The sequence below is a fragment of the Chanodichthys erythropterus genome, chromosome 10, assembly GCF_024489055.1.
Source record: "Chanodichthys erythropterus isolate Z2021 chromosome 10, ASM2448905v1, whole genome shotgun sequence".
In the NCBI taxonomy this organism is placed as follows: domain Eukaryota; kingdom Metazoa; phylum Chordata; class Actinopteri; order Cypriniformes; family Xenocyprididae; genus Chanodichthys; species Chanodichthys erythropterus.
In genome coordinates this window covers 46,890,019-46,906,662 of record NC_090230.1, presented here as the reverse complement: position 1 = coordinate 46,906,662, position 16,644 = coordinate 46,890,019, and the positions used below count along the sequence as shown (strand labels likewise).

The 16,644-nt window shown below is 37.1% G+C and overlaps 2 protein-coding genes across 2 annotated transcripts; both read left to right on the top strand.

Moving 5' to 3' along the window:
* The first annotated feature begins 229 nt into the window (after window positions 1-229).
* Window positions 230-10,688, top strand: vps36 (vacuolar protein sorting 36 homolog). The gene is made up of 14 exons (XM_067397960.1): window positions 230-396; window positions 2,549-2,617; window positions 2,752-2,822; window positions 2,955-3,069; window positions 3,269-3,358; window positions 4,282-4,368; window positions 4,728-4,760; window positions 4,865-4,942; window positions 6,051-6,185; window positions 6,862-6,927; window positions 8,525-8,589; window positions 8,911-8,995; window positions 9,860-9,936; window positions 10,025-10,688. Exons 1-14 carry the CDS (start codon window positions 301-303, stop codon window positions 10,104-10,106), a joined length of 1,149 nt encoding a protein of 382 aa, XP_067254061.1. The 5' UTR covers window positions 230-300; the 3' UTR covers window positions 10,107-10,688.
* A 266-nt stretch (window positions 10,689-10,954) lies between these two features.
* LOC137028756 (thrombospondin type-1 domain-containing protein 1) lies at window positions 10,955-16,631 on the top strand. Its single transcript, XM_067397957.1, has 5 exons — window positions 10,955-11,438; window positions 12,051-12,169; window positions 13,420-14,373; window positions 14,556-14,714; window positions 14,797-16,631. Exons 2-5 carry the CDS (start codon window positions 12,112-12,114, stop codon window positions 16,230-16,232), a joined length of 2,607 nt encoding a protein of 868 aa, XP_067254058.1. The 5' UTR covers window positions 10,955-11,438; window positions 12,051-12,111; the 3' UTR covers window positions 16,233-16,631.
* The last annotated feature ends 13 nt before the right edge of the window (window positions 16,632-16,644 follow it).

The following is a 16,644-nucleotide window of genomic DNA, read 5'->3' as shown; positions in this document are numbered from 1 at the left end:
ATTGTTGTTTTTCGATTTGTAAAAAATATCGATAAGCTTGTAACGATAACGAAAAATGTATGTATAAAATTCTCATAATTTGAAAACTGGAAAAAATTATATTATTAATTGTATTTCTAGGACTTTATATAACACATATTAAAAGCAATTTAGTGACTGCGGAGAATGAAGTTTTCAATGAATTGTCATATTTTTTAGACAGGCGCATTTTCGGACATCTAAGCGGAAGTAAACAGCTGTAGCTTCACATATAATATGCTCTAGTTTTGTTATTCACTTTTGTTTTATTGTTTTGGTAAAATGGACAGATTTGTTTGGACAAATGGGCTCCTTGAGATGAACGAAACGTTAGTAATCCAACAAAGAGGAGTGAGACTTTACGATGGGGAAGACAAGGTATTTTATTCAACTTAAAGTTAAAATGACAACCATGTGGAAGATTCTGACCTCACAATGATGCATAACATTATAGATAAACACAACTATAGTTTAGATCATGCAGTTTTCATGTTGCTTATTAATGCTGTTAAAAGGACAATTCAATTTTTTGAATTCTAAATTGTATAATACAGAAAACTGTCACTTTACAATAAGGTTTCATTTGTTGACATTAGATAACTAGGCAAGGCAAGGCAATTTTACTTGTATAGCACATTTCATACACAATGGTAATTCAAAATGCTTTACATAAAAAAGAATAATAAAAATAGAACATAAGGAATAGAAATAACAGTAAAAACAGAATTTTGCTATCTGGATGGAAGAGCTAGGAAGTCTCAGGGAGTTTGTTTTTGTTGTTGTTGTTGTTGTCCATCAGAGTGGATCTAAACGGATCTATCCATCAGAGCGGATCAGAATGGATCTTTCTCACACGACAGGACTGCTACCTGTTAAGTCACTTCAAACTGATAAACACAGTTTCAATCTCCTCTTTTGCCAAGACACCTCAAACTGCACCACACAGCCCTAATCCCCCTTCCGGAGATATCTTATCTATGCAACGCAGTTCAAATTTCCCCTTTGGAAAGTGTCCTGACTGTAATCCAGAGATATCTTAACCATGCACTACAGCTTAAATTTCCCCATGGTTTGTCCCCTTATCCAAATTTACCAAATTTTAACCTAATCACTTTCTTCCTAATTCTCCCAGCTCTTTCAACCAGACAGCAATATTTAAAATGCATTAAAAGTCAGAATAACAAGATGATACATAAAAGATATAAAATACATTAAAAATGAAATAAGAACAGGCAAAGGAATTAAAAGAATAAAAAGATAATGCGTATAAAATAAAGTGCAAACAGTTCGGACAATCAGCAAATGCATAGATAAAAAGATGTGTTTTGAGTCTGGATTTGAATGTGGCTACTGTTGGAGCACACCTGATCTCTTCTGGAAGCTGGTACCAGCTAAAAGCAGACTCTCCTTGCTTTGAGTGAACCCTTGGTATTTCTAAATGACTTGATCCTGATGATCTGAGTGATCTGTTATATTCTATGAGCATATCTGCAATGTATTGAGGTCCTAGACCACTGAGTGATTTATAAACAAGTAACAGTACTTTAAAATCAATTCTAAATGTAACTGGAAGCCAGTGCAAGGACCTGAGGACTGGTGTGATGTGTTCATGTTTTCAGGTTCTGCTCAGAATCCTGGCAGCAGCGTTCTGTACGAGCTGCAGCTGTCTTATGGTCTTTTTGGGAAGACCAGTTAGGAGCTCATTACAGTAATCCACCCGGCTGGTGATGAAAGCATGAACAAGTTTCTCTAAGTCTTGACTGGAGACAAAGCATCTAATTCTTGCAATATTTTTGAGATGATAATACGCTGATTCAGTTATTGTCTTTACATGGCTACTGAAACTCAGGTCTGACTCCAAAATCACACCAAGATTCCTGACTTGATTTTTAGTTGTTTGACCCCTAGAGTGAAGGTACATGTTCACTTTGAGAACTTCATCTTTGTTTCCAAACGCAATGATTTCAGTTTTGTCTTTGTTTAACTGAAGGAAGTTTAGACACATCCAATTTTTAATTTCATCAATGCATTGGCACAGGGAGTCAATGGGGCTGTAGTCGTTAGGTGATAGGGCTAGGTAATATCTAGGTAACTACATTAGTTAACTTGAACTAACAATGAACAATACTTCCAAAGCATTTATTAGTCTTAGTTAATGTTAATTATAACATTAAATAATAGGTTTTTAAAATTAAAAGTTCTGTTTGTCAACATTAGTTAATGCACTGTGAACTAACATGAATAAACAATGAAGAATTGTTGAAAGTATTGTTAAATGTTGTAATTATATATAATATATATATATATATATATATATATATATATATATATATATATATATATATATATATATATATATATATATAGTTGACTTTTAGTTCATGCTAGTTTTAATACATTAACATTAAATTAGACCTTTTTGTAAAGTGTTACCCAGAAGACAATATTAAGATACAGTATGCGTTATTTGAATAAATGGTGTATGTTAATGCTCCATAATTCATAGATTTCCTTGTTTCTTCATTGACAGGCTAAGCTTGATGTGGGAATCGTTCTTCTCAGTACCCATCGCTTAGTCTGGAGAGACCAGAAGAATCATGTAATGTCATCTTCAGTATATTTTCAGTATCTTTTCTCCCTCTATAAAATGTCCTTTTGCTTTAAATGAAGAACATTTGAGAGCACAGTGTATTTGCTTACATTTTTTTATATCGCTAATATGTTGTTCTGTAGGAATGCTGTATATGCATACCCTTGTCACAGGTCATATTCTTTGAGGAGCAAGCAGCAGGCATCGGAAAGAGGTGACTGCACTGTAACATCAGCATGCAATTAATACATCTGACATATGGAACATGTCATAATAACATTGGAATTGTAAATATGCTTTTTAATCTATATATTAAAACTAAATTGTTACCTTTCAAACCTTGCAGTGCCAAGATTGTCATTCACCTGCATCCATGCCCTGAAAATAAGGAGCCTGGCCCCTACCAGAAGAGCAAGTACTCTTATATAAAGCTGTCCTTCAAGGAACATGGGCAGATTGAGGTCAGTAACTGAAGGAGTGATGTCACAGAAATATTTCAACTGAGATGATGCGTGGAGCTTATTACTCCACTAAATCTGGCTTAATACAGTTTGCAGCATAAGCAATAAGCAGTCATGACATTTAGACAGGAACAGAGCAGAGCAGATGAGATGTTAGGAAGTTGTAAATAACATAACTTGTGCTGTGTTTGGTGTGTAGTTTTACAGACGTCTAACAGAAGAGATGACTCAGAAGCGATGGGAGAATACACCCGTCTCACAGCCGATCCCCACAGGAACAGGACCCAAGGTCTGCTCAGACCTTGATACATAACTTGCTTTTTTTTTTTTTTTTTTAATGTGTTTTTTGTAAATATTTATGTGTAAAACCATCCAATATTTTTATTATATACTATACTACTTTGAAGTAGCTTTTATTATACTCTTAGTATTTAATTTTAGTTAAAGTTTTAGTAATTGTCATGCATAATTTGTTTTTTGTTTATTTAATATTTCTATTTTGTCACATAATGCTGTTCAAATACACTACTGTTCAAAAGTTTGGGTATATATATTTTTTTTTTCAAAGAAATTAATACTTTTATTCAACTTGGGTGCATTAAATTGAAAGATTTGTATTTTAAATAAATGCTGTTGTTTTGAACTTTCAATTCATCAAAGAATCCTGAAAAAATGTATCATAGTTTCCCCAAAAATATTAAGCAGCACAACTGTTTTTACCACTGATAAGAAGAAATGTTTCTTGAGCACCAAATCAGCATATTAGAATTATTTCTAATAAATGAATAAATGTATTCAAATATAAAGCAGTTATTTTAAATTGTAATAATATTTCAAAATATTGCTGTTTTTACTGTATTTTTGGTCAAATAATTGCAGTTTTACTGAGCATAAGAGACTTCTTTCAAAAACATTTTTAAAAAATCGTACCAACCCCAAACATTTGAATGGTAGTATATGTTGTTTTACTTTAGTTATATTGGTTTATTATATATGAAAGACAAATTTCACATTTGTATGGCAGTTGTTTAAAGATTGTGTTTTGTAAAGAACAGACAGTGGCCCTGAAACAGTGGCCAAACCTGGTCAAACCCTTTCCTTCCTGTTCCTTTGTTATTTGTTTGCATGTTTTTTTAGTTTTTTTTTTTTAGTTATTGTTTGTGCGTGTGTGTGGCTCATTTTTTTTCTCTTCTTTTTTCTATGGTTCGGTAGGCAGGAAGGACACGCGCAGTGGGCATTGTGGGTATTGAACGGAAGTTGGAGGAGAAAAGAAAAGAGACTGATAAAAACATTTCTGAGGTAAGAAAGAGAAACAGTCTGACGGGCTGTCAAATCTAACCTAAGGAGCTCTGGGATACTAGCCTTTGATAATCAGGAAAGCTGTGGCCACAATCAGGCACTGGGCGCCGTGGCCCCCTTTTGAAGGGCCCCTGATGTTGAAAGAAAACTGCACCCTGTGTTTAATGTTAGATGACCTAATAGTTCTGATTAGCTTCCTGGCACAGCTATAATGGAAGATAAAAAGAGAGTGCACAGCAGTGGGGTATCCTGTTAGGTGTGGGCACACCCAGTGATTTACAGGTGATTTTGGCTCTTGATGAAGGTTTTGGATATCATCTTTTTCAAGTTTCCATTCTAATATCTGTCTCTTCTTTCAGGCCTTTGAAGATCTCAGTAAACTAATGGAAAAGGTCAGTCACTCAGTAGGTCGGTGGGTTGCCCTGTTGTCAGGCAGAATACAGCCATGGTCAGGTTTATCAGTCTTGTTTCAGAGTCTCACTATCTTCCCCTGCAGGCCAAAGAGATGGTGGAGCTGTCCAGATCCATTGCTAACAAAATCAAAGACAAACAGGGTGACATCACAGAAGATGAGGTGAGCTTAAAGACCCTAAGGGGCTTGATTATTCTGATGCACCAGTGTTTCACTGGGAAAAAAGAGCAAAAATAAAACAACAACAACAACAAAAATTGATTGGTTGAAATATTTGACATTAACAAGTCAAATACTGGATTTTATTTACTACCATTTAAAAGTTTGGGCCAGTAAGCTTTTTAAAAAATGTTTTAGTTTACAATTTATTTAGTTAGATACTTTAATAAATTGTAACATTATAAATGCCTTTACTTGTTACTTTTGATCAATTTAAATAATAAAAGTATTTTTTCTTTTTTTTTCTTGCTGACCCCAAACATTTGAATGGTAGTGTAATTAAACATATGAACTTGTAAGTGGATGTTGTTTCCTTTTTATAAGGCCATTTCCACCTCAAAGTCTATTACTGCTTTTATCCTGCTTAAGTTAATAGGCTTTCTTAGATTACATGTAGATAACAGCTGTTATGTGTATTGTTATAGCTATCTGTTTTTATTTATTTATCCTCCATATGCACATGTACACATATAATAGGATAGATATCAATCATTCTCTTTTGAATAAATTAATACATTTGATCATGTACGTATCTGTGTAATTTTCTCGGGATCAGTGGAGTGTCTATAAATCCAAAGCTTGGAAAACATTGGCAGTGTAATCCACACAGAGCTCAGAAATCCTGGTCACTCACAACGTACACTTTGCACAGGGACGTCAAGGGCCGGGAAATTAGATAGTGACACAAATAGAACCTAGAATCGAGCTGAAAAGAAACCAGGATTGAGATCCTCCAATCAGAGCGCATATGGTGCATAAGTGCAGGATTGCATCCAAATGGACACATATAAATATTTATTGAACAGAAAATGACCTGTTATTACAGAAGTCCACAATCAGATGAGGGAAAAAGCGTTGGCACATCTAAATAAGAGTAGATTGATCTTGTTCTGTAGAAATGTTGAAGCTCAAAATGCTAAAACTGGCTGTTAGAATTTTGCAGTGTTGTTAGTTGGCTACAACAGCCTGCATTTATTTAGAAATGAGCTATTATATTTAGTGTAGAGCTACAATTAAATTAGTCATGTTTGTTTTGTGTGCCTTCTGACAGACCATCCGTTTCAAGTCTTATTTGCTGAGTATGGGTATAGCCAACCCAGTGACCAGGGAGACACACGGCTCAGGCACACAGTACCACATCCAACTTGCCAAACAGCTGGGAGACATGCTGCAAGCACCACTGGAGGTAGTAAACTGTGTGTGTTTATATGCATCTCTATGATTTCTATGAAACATGATTATCAAATAGTTTTACATAGACCTGTATAGGTGTAGTAGCCCTCTATATATTGTATATTTGCATATACACAACTGTTCAAAAGTTTGGGGTTTTAGCATATTAGAATAATTAGAATGAAAATTCAGCTTTGTCATCACAGGAATAATTTACATTTTAAAATGAATTAAATTAGAAAACAATTTTCACATTGTAACAATTCACAATATGACTGTGTTTATTATGTCAAATAAATGCAGCCTTGAATAAAAGACTTCAAAAACATTTTAAAACATTTAATCTTATTGACCCCAAACTTTTGAATGGTAGTGTGTAGATGTATATTCTTCTTAGTACAGTCATTGCAACTGTTTTTAGTATTTCATATCTGTTTGTTGATTTATTTGGTGAGTAGCTGTATTAATCATGATAATGTACAGTCAGCTCATCGTTATCTCAAAATCATCACTTTGTTGGGGTTTAATTTGCAATAATGATCAGCTGGCTGTACATTTTGTCTTACAGTATGTCATTAGGGCCCGAGCACCAATGGTGCGAGGACCATCTTGGAATTGCTCTGTTTATTATGTCAATATTATCCTTCCTTCCTTAGACTTCATGATCTTTATTATTACTGTGTCTGTAGGAGCGTGGAGGAATGATGGCCCTCACTGAAGTGTACTGTCTGGTGAACAGAGCCCGTGGGATGGAGGTAAGATGAACCTGGACAGCTACAATCAAGACAGCAGCATCAGTGTTCATAGAGTTAATCAGATCTGATCCTGATCTCCTTCCCAGCAGCATTAAGAGTGAAGCTGATGATGGAACAGCCATCTGGAGAGTAGAGAGCAAACTCTTGTTTGTGTGTGTTGGTTGTGTTTGCATATATATGGTGATGTCACAGTGTTTTTTTTTTTTTTTTTTTTTTTTCAACTAACTCTCAGGTTCATCTCTGGGGTATGCTACGTTTATTAACATTAGAGCAAACTCGAATTTACACATTTATATTATAAAAAAACATCAGGACCTCCTGATTAGACAACTATGGGAGTAGAGAGAGTCTATGGGGGTTATGATTTGTGTGTGTGTGTGTGTGTGTGTGCGTGCGTGCGTGCGCGCGCGCGTGCGTGTGTTTGTTGACCAGGGATGTGTTTCTTAAAACAAAAGCATTGTCAGCTAAGTTTATCGTAGAGGTGGCAATGATTCTAGGATCTATGCAGCCCTGTTCTGTTCCCTTTTCTTCACTTTATCACACATTTGGTAGCTGTTGGAACACCTTTTAATACATCTTCAGAAAATTTTATTTAAAAACATGGGAGTAAATTATTAACAAAAAAATTGTATGCTTATGTTTGAAAAACATTTTATCTGCCAAATCAAGGTCATATGCTGCAAACAACATGCAAATCTATGATAATTTGACCATTTTATCACAGCAAAGTTAGTTTAGGATTTAAAACAACTTGTGGTTTTACTCCCCAAAACCTAATATTTATAAATAAAAAAATTCTAAATATTAACATAACATAATAAAAAACATTTTACATAGAAAAATACACCACTTTAAAAAGTTTGTGGTTGGTAAGATTTTTAAAACTATTTTTGAAGTTTCTTATGCTCAGCGAGGCTGCATTTATTTGATCAAAAATACAATAAAAATGTTAAATTTATTAAAATAACCATTTTCTATATTAATATTATTAAATATTCAAATTGCGTTTTAAAATGTAACTTATTCAAAGCTGAATTTTAGCATCATTACTCAGGGTCACATGACCCTTTAGAAATCATTCTAATATGCTGATTTGCTGCTCAAGAAACATTTTTTGTGCTCTGCTGCTTAATATTTTTGTGTAACCCGTGATTTATTTTTTCAGGATTCTTTGATGAATATAAAGAACAGCATTTATTTGAATTAGAAATCTTTTGTAACATAATAAATGTCTTTACTGTGACTTTTGATCAATTTAATGCATCCTTGCTGAGTAAAAGAAAAAAATCATACTGACCCTAAACTTTTGAATGTAAGTGTATATGTAAAAACAATTTTGAAAGTAATGATTAAGATGTGTACGCTCACATTTAAACTGTAAGGAAAAGATTTTTTTACCTTTTTATTTGATCACATATCACATGGCATTTTTAGAGTCATTACATTTCTTTGAAATGCCTCATATAAAATATATATATATATATATATATATATATATATATATATATATATATATATATATATATATTAGAAAGAAAAAAATTCTGGATGGACCCTTTAAAGACGTATGACCTGTCTTTTGCAAATTTCTTCTCAGCTTCTCTCTCCGGAGGACTTGGTCAATGCCTGCAAGATGTTTGAGTCACTGAAGCTTCCTCTACGGTAAGGTTGTGAGCATTTATATTTGTATGTGTGTTTGCGTGAGTAAACGTGATCGAACGTGCATGTGTCTGTGCGAGCCAGGCTTTGTAAGCACAGGCGGGTCAGTTTGAGATCGGTCAGCCACTTCCTGGCAGACTTCCTGTTTTCAGGACCCATGTCCGCCCTCTGTCTGTTGGCTGCATTTTCCACCTTTCAAAAGAAAACAACCATTTGACTCAGAAACCACAGTTTGGTTACATACAATTAGATTATGAAGCAGTAATGTCTTGTTGGGTTCTTAAGTAACCAGCAACAAAAACAAAATTTTTCTTTTTCTGTCAGGTTGCGAGTATTTGACAGCGGGGTGATGGTGGTTCAACTCCAGTCCCACAGTGAAGAGGAAATGATTGCCTCAGCTCTAGATAACGTGAGTGTCATGCCATCACTTTCCCCATCTGTGAAATCACTTATGTGGCTATTCAAACATCATGCAGAAACTTTCTGTCATGTTTAATTATGGGTTATTAGAGTAGAAATTGGATCAGATCTATAACCACAAACATGTACAGCCAATTTCTCCCTCTTATATTTAATGGTTGTGGTCAGGAGAGTGAGAGAAGGTTCCCATTTCATTCTCCTAGAAATTGCATGAAATGAACCACCTTCAAAGTGTTTTTGAACAAGACACAGCTAGCAGATGTGACTGGGGGTGGTGTTTTAGGTCAAAGAGCTGGAACGTGAGGCGTGTCAGATTAGAAATTTCCATCCCTGAAGAGTCCAAGACAGATGTGGTAAAGCAGAGGAATGTTCGAAAAAAACAAAGCAAGAATATTTGAAATATCATTTGACATGAGATGGCAATTATTTCTGTATTCACATTGTTTCAGCCATTAGATTTGGTATATGGGGGAATCTCACGAAACCTGTCAAGATCATAAATGGGTCATATTTCACTCTAAAATAAGAATCAGAAATCAGATTTTGCGCAAAGAAAATGAAGCCATTAAAATATTAAGTAACCATTAAAAATGGTCATTAACATAATGCAAAAAAAATGACAAAATGATGTATTATTTAAAGTATAAAATATTTATACAGCATGGTAGTAGCTATTGAACTGTAGATTATTTAGACTTTAATTTGTTTAAATAAATACAGAAAAAAAAATAAATAAATAAAATGCTTCAGTCAGTGCATTGTGATAATGAGGATTTTGCAATACTCTAAAAACACTGAGCGGTGGTTTAAGTGGGAATCCGTTTGAGGTTTCCTTCTCTTTTGCCTTTCCCAGGTGTCTGATAAAGGCTCCCTCACAGCTGAAGAGTTTGCCAAGCTGTTGGGACTGACAGTTCTCCTTGCTAAAGAAAGGTACAGGAGACATCCTTTTCCTTATTTCATCAATAATTCATCCCTCAAGTGTCTCCTCGTTATTTTGATGTTTCGCTCTCTTTTACAGGTTGTTATTAGCTGAAAAAATGGGTCACTTATGCCGAGACGATTCAGTAGAAGGTCTGCGATTTTATCCCAACCTGTTCTGACGCATTGAGGCTGATATGTTATCGAACCTGGCTGGCTCTCAGCTCCTGTTGGCCCCAGATCCCTCTCAGAACTGATAACTGATTAGAGTGGGGACCTACTTTCCACTGTGTTTGTCAATAGGGTCTTTCATGAATGTTGATTAAGGTACCCAGGATGTTACTGCAACTTTCTTTTGTTTAGTGATTTCCACAGCCTTTAACTGAAAGGGGATTACAGAAATGATCATCTTGTTGGAATCAGATATGTTGATATTGTCTGTGATTCCAGCATGTTCAATGCGGTTAGATTGTCCATAAAAATATGTAGGTCATTGTGCACTACATATACATCAAGAAGTTGAAACTTTTAATGCCAAAATAATTAGAAAATTTAAAACATCAGAAAATTCACTGACGCTCTCTTGAGAGAAATCGGCTTTCCCCCTTATGGAAACATAAAGTCTTCCACACTTGTTTTGGAACGTTGTGTAAAATAATATTTCTTTTTAAAAACATGATCTGTCTTTGGGTTTTCTTTCATGTGTCCATTTATTTTTCTTGATTATTTCTTGTGTATTATATTATGTTTCATTGGTGTTTTTCATTCTTGTTTATTATTTCAGATGTTTCACCAACATTGTTGGTCTTTTATGGCATTAATTGCTAATACTGAGGAATAATCTTCTGTATTTCTAAGGTCTATTCCACTGAAACATGTGAGCCAGTAATGACAACTGAGATTACAATGAGTAGACTGTTCCTAAATATAGTTTAATATATTAATGAACTTCAAAGTTTGCCTGAAATCAAATGTCAAGAACATTTTGAGACAGACCTCCCCATTGTAAGGAGATTTATTGAAGAGAGGTTATTTTATATTAAGCAGAGGATTCACTGCTTACTTCTGGCATTTATGTTTGGTAACATGAACTACAGTAGCTAACTGGGTGTATTAGTAGAGAGCCAGTAGAAACCTCTGCGCGGTCACTGAGAAATTTGTGGTGGGATTCACGTTAAAAATTACGTAGAATACGCATTTTTTCGTAATTAGTAGTATAATACGCAGTTCTTCGTAATTTGTCGGCCAGACGTGAATACTAAATGGATTCTTGTGGAGACCAGACCGCATCCTAACTTAATTTCCCTAATAACAACCGGTGGAGGAAGCACGAAAACGCGCGTTCACGGTCGCGCAGTCTGCAAATTGTGAAGGCGCGCTCACGAGAGCGCGTCTCAGAGCAGTACCGCTCCGTGACGTTCATTCATTTAACGCTCAAAAACAAAACTCATGGTAACCTTCCAGCCCGATTAGGATACAAGAACACATGGTATTCATCCGACTCAATGACAAATGTAAGTAAAATACTTCTATCTAGGTATATAGGTTATTTACTTTTAATTTGCGCATTTAAGTGTGGGCTATTGACTGGTTTCGTTTATAACAGGCAGTGTAATGCATGAGGTTTTTTTTTATTATTATTTTGTAATAGATTAGTGTTATAGATTACTGGAAAATGAAAGTAATAAGTTTACAAGATAAAAAAAGGTTTATCTTGTTTTGTATTTTTTTTATGTCACAACATTTAGCATATATATATATATGCGGAAAGAGACGATATTACTCTTTATTTTGTAAACTGACTCAAAAATTAACAAAGCAGTACATCTTTTTTGAGCCTTGCTCAATAATCTTTGAACACAATACATTAAAAAAAAATGAAAGAAAAGACATTGTGTGTAACCTATGTATTGTATGAAGTGTAAGTGAATATATATGTACTGAATAGTCTATGTACTAGCCTATGTGTTAAAATGTGAGATTATCAAGAAGATATTCAAATTCATTTTTCCACCGTTTGATAGTCCAATATAAGAGTCGAGTGATTGCCCAAACAAATCAGTGTGGTATGGAGAATGAATAACGTATTCGATTCATCCCTTGTGTCTGATTGCATTCTGTTTTAGGACAATAATAGTGGATTGGGGTGATGTGGACAAAGAAAGATAAGAGGCTGCATACTTCGGAATGACACAGGGTTTCCTTACAGCAACCCCATTTGTGCTGCTCTTCCTGGTGGAATTTGGTGAGAAGGCGTTCTTACATTTAAAGATGTTTGTCCTGGAAGTTAGTCAAGTCAATTTTATTTGCATAGCAAATCAGCCTTATAGAAAACCAAAGCTTAATGCCCCTATAGCAAGCAAACCAAAGGCGACTGTGACAAGGAAAGGAACTCCAAACCTGCAATGAACAGGTGTAATAAAAAATGTAGTTCTCATTACATCTGCAGGGATCATGACAACAGTACAAATGTTCAGTTATATGATCCAAATTTTCTACTTCTCATGCAAAAACGAATTTAAATGAAGGTCAGTGATTGACAATTTTAAGTGCGCCATGGTGAATCGGGTTCAGTTGGAGAGTAAAATGGAGGGAGGGGGAAGGGAGGGTCACTGACTTTTCCTGCACTCTCTTCCCCTGGATGCATTTGTTTTTTCTGCAGGAAGTGACCCACACATACAGCGTTTGTAAATCACAATGCCTCCTCAAGTTCTCATACTCCAGTAATAGGCAGCAGTGTTGTACAGCAGTAGAACATCTTAAACTTGAAAACGTAACTTATGTGTTCCTTATCATTAAGTAGTATACTGCCTTCTATTTTCATCTGGCACAAAAAGGACAGTCTGAAATAACAAAATATACAGTAATGTCAAAGATAAACCATGAGGTCTAATCCATGTCTGAAAAAAAGGACCATATTTGATGCATGACCTAGTGGTTGTTGGCATGTGTGCTCCATCACAATAGTGCTGTAGTGCTGTACTGGCAATGGTGAGTTTGCGTATTCTAAAGATTTTGTTCCTCCATTTTCTCCACATTATTTACTGCCCTGCTTAGTAAATGTTAATAAAAGTGGCAAAAAAGCAAAAAAATATATATAGTATATTATAGCGGTATAGCAGTCTTCTAAATTTTTTAGTGATCAAATATACAGTCCTGAGCCAGAGGAGGGCCACATTGAGACTTGAGGCTCTTTAGTGTTGGGCCAGTAAATAACCACCTAGAAACCACACTGAACAGCCTTGCAATTGCATAGCAACTACTCAGGATGCCTTAGCAAACACATAGCAACACCCTGGCAACCACCAGTGGTGAGTTTTGCATGGGCAAAGATTACTAACATTTTCTTTAGAAAATGTAAAAATCTACCTGCCTGGTCACTTTAAACTACTTTATGGAACATAGTAATACCACAGATGCAAAGTGTTCATTAACGTTTGCCTCCTATGTTTTAGGTCACTTAATTGGTTTTAATTTATATTTTCTTTCCCACAGCAATGGCTGGTATCCACCTCTGGCCATCAATGCACATTGCCTTGAGCAATTCCAGTGTGTTTGTGGATTACAACACCGAAAGCAACTTCACCGACGACAGACTGACAGTGTCATTGATTGACACTGACAAGAATGAAACCGTGCTCTCCAGGTCGCTCTTTAACCAATCAGAAGGGTCACTGGAGTTTAACTGCTCCTGCTTCTTGTATGCAGGTAATTTCAGATTCAGACTTGAGGAGAAGCACAACATTGACTTGTCTAACAAAAGTGTCATCTGGTGGTGGAGTCCTGTTCTGCATGTGCACTGGCCCACCTTTCACCTGGCTGTGGATCGTGGCAGCAACAACCAGAGCTCTAATGACATTAGGATTGGTGTGTACACTAATGACCACTTCCATTCTTGTTCTAGCAGCAAAGCTTCTCTCTATCTTGACGTCAGCTACCTTGAACAAGTCCAGATTGGGAGGAACACATTTGAGAAGGTGCAGAACCGGATAAGACATGATATCAAAGTAGTTAGGGCACAACATGTGGAGATGCCATGTGCCTCCCCTCTGACAGAGCGTGGCTTTGTCAAGATCTCCCTAAAATCCCCTGTCACCCAGCAAGACATTAAATCCTCTGGTCCTCTTTACCTGTCCAGCATCTTTGCATACAAGCTTCATGTGGATAACATTTACAAGAGCGGATGTGAGGGAGCAGTGTCTGTCCGTCGAATCGCACCTCCCTGTACAGTTACAAATGGAAAAGTTCTGCTTTATAAGGAAGAGATTAACAACATGGCCCCTACTTCTCACATGGCCTTCAACTTCCTCACGCAAGGGGAGAATGAGACTGAGTTTAATTGCTCCATCTTTGACCCCGGCAAAAATAAGTACTGCTTCCATTTCACTCTCGTCTACAGTCAGGCTCCCAGTTTAGCACACACATGTGTGATTGTGCAAAGACATACAAGTGAGTCTGCTTTTATCAGTCGTGCATGTACAAAACATAGTTATTTTAATCTGGAATTAACATTACTCACATTGGCTTTAGAAAATCAATTTATTGATGTAATTTAAGGTATTTATGTATGCATAATATTCAGTATTTTTAATATATTTTTTTCTCTCCAATACCGTATCATTGCTCTGAAGAAATGTGGGGACCGTGGCAGCCATGGAGTGGTTGTAGTGTGACGTGTGGGGAAGGGGTGCGAGAGCGTGTCCGTGAATGTCTGCTGCCCTCTAGTGGTGGGATGCAATGCACTGGCATGGTTAGGGAGCAGTCTCACTGTTCGCTAGAAGACTGCACTGGTAAACATTTTATTTATTGTTTTTATCTATTTAACTTTTTGTTTTCTGAACAAAACTCTGTTTTTTTCTTTCTTTTTTTTAGAAGAGCTTCCCCCTCCATCCCAGACACCACCACCAGCTGTAAGCACGCCCCTAGCTGGGAATCTAGTGGTAGTGGCTGGGATTTCCCTGTGCCTTGCTGTGATTCTGGCCACCATCTTTATCACAGTGTGGAGAAAACTCTGCCGTGCTCCAAAGTGCAGCTCCATGCGCCGTGGCTCTCTGCACTCTCCCAATGGCCGAAAGAACTCTGATGAAGCTTCTATCTGTGGTCATAGCATGCAGAGACCCAGTTTCTCTGAAAGCCTCCAGGCAGCTCCCCTACAGAAGGGATTTACCTTGCCTGCAAAGCAGGGACCTTCGGACCGAGGTGTGTTGGCTTGTCAACAGAGCATGTCCCTTCCTCTTCCCCTTTCTCAAGACCCAGAGAGAATGTCTCCTTCTGGCCAAAAGATCCTTCCCCCTATTTTTGGCTATCGCTTAGCTCAACAGCAGCTCAAGGAGATGAAGAAGAAGGGCTTAAAAGAGGCCACTAAAGTCTACCATGTGTCCCAGAGTCCAGTCGATGACACCATGCTAGAGGCAACAGCTTCAACCCCTGCCGGTCTAACTCCAGCGCCCCAAGAACTTGACAGCCCGGAAGAGTCAAGCAGCAGCCACTTCCGCATAAGGTCTCCCTTTCCAGAACCTACGTGGTCTCCCAAAAACAATGCTTTATCAGATAGACAAAAGGTGGATTTGTTGCTGAGTCCGCCGAAGTCTGCAACCAGTGCCAACATCCGTCGTCTTGAGCGCACGGCAGACTGGGTAGAGATGGTAGAGCGCAGTAGAGTGCCCTACTCCAAGAATCCCAATTTCAGGAGAACCTCAAGTTTCCATGAGAACAACCAGCAGTTTCCCCTGTCCCGACCCTACCGAGAGAGAAGCATGACCCAGGTGACTCCTCGCCAAATACCAGAGGGGAGCTGTAGAAGCAGAACCTGGGAGCATACGCTTCCTGAACTTGAGGTCTGGTCTTGTTCCAGTCCTAGAATGACTGATAGCTCATTGGACCACAGGAGAAGACCATGGGTTGACACTCCTCCATCTCAATCAAACTCAAAAGATTCAGTTCCAAAGACACCAACAAAAGAGCCTTTGGTGGATCGTCATCATGTGGATCAGAGCCCATCTTCTGCCCTGGACCGAGCTGAACGGGCAGAACAGAACTGGAGCAGAAGAGGCCCCTCGCCCATCCAGAGAAACATACTAGCCAGGAAGCTACGAGAGGCTAATTCATCTACCTGCCAAAGGCAACGCAGTTCCACTTTCTCTACCTCAGACCAGCGCAGGGGACGCTGTCGCAGCCTTCCTCTCTCTGCGGACTACGGCAACTCCCCATATAGTCTCACAGAATCAGAGCAGCACATGATGGACATTTCTGGATACTTGGGTGAGGATGATGGAGTAGAAGTTCTGACTATTCATAAACTTACTTGATCGAACCTGCATTTCTAGGAGGTTCTGACTCTGCTGAATAAACTCAAACTTCAAAATAAACGTTTTAAAGGAATGAAGCAGGTTATTTTGCTCCATGTGGACATGCATATCAGATTTTGGAAGCTTTTTGTATCAGACTTCAAATGAAATCTATGATCAGTTTTACTTTTATTTATGGGGGTTTGACTATTAATTTGAAAAGCCATTTTTGATACCATGCAAACCACCATCAGACATTATTCAGTATCCATATCACAAGAATATTTTGTACACCTTTGGATTTGTTTGTACACTGGAAAATGTCAACTCTCAGGTTTTACATATGAAAATATACATGCAGTAAATATGAATTTATTTCTGAATGTTTCTTTTACTGTTGCCCATGTTAAAGATACACTACTAAAATAGTTTG

Bases quoted from the DNA above. Each gene is read 5' to 3' on its own strand.
- vps36 (XM_067397960.1), top strand. From the start codon at position 301: ATGGACAGATTTGTTTGGACAAATGGGCTCCTTGAGATGAACGAAACG. The intron at 2,823-2,954 runs GTGACTGCACTG...CAAACCTTGCAG, and splicing joins GCAGCAGGCATCGGAAAGAG to TGCCAAGATTGTCATTCACC. The intron at 9,937-10,024 runs GTACAGGAGACA...TCTCTTTTACAG, and splicing joins GTTCTCCTTGCTAAAGAAAG to GTTGTTATTAGCTGAAAAAA.
- LOC137028756 (XM_067397957.1), top strand. From the start codon at position 12,112: ATGACACAGGGTTTCCTTACAGCAACCCCATTTGTGCTGCTCTTCCTG. The intron at 12,170-13,419 runs GTGAGAAGGCGT...TCTTTCCCACAG, and splicing joins GCTCTTCCTGGTGGAATTTG to CAATGGCTGGTATCCACCTC. The intron at 14,715-14,796 runs GTAAACATTTTA...TCTTTTTTTTAG, and splicing joins TTCGCTAGAAGACTGCACTG to AAGAGCTTCCCCCTCCATCC.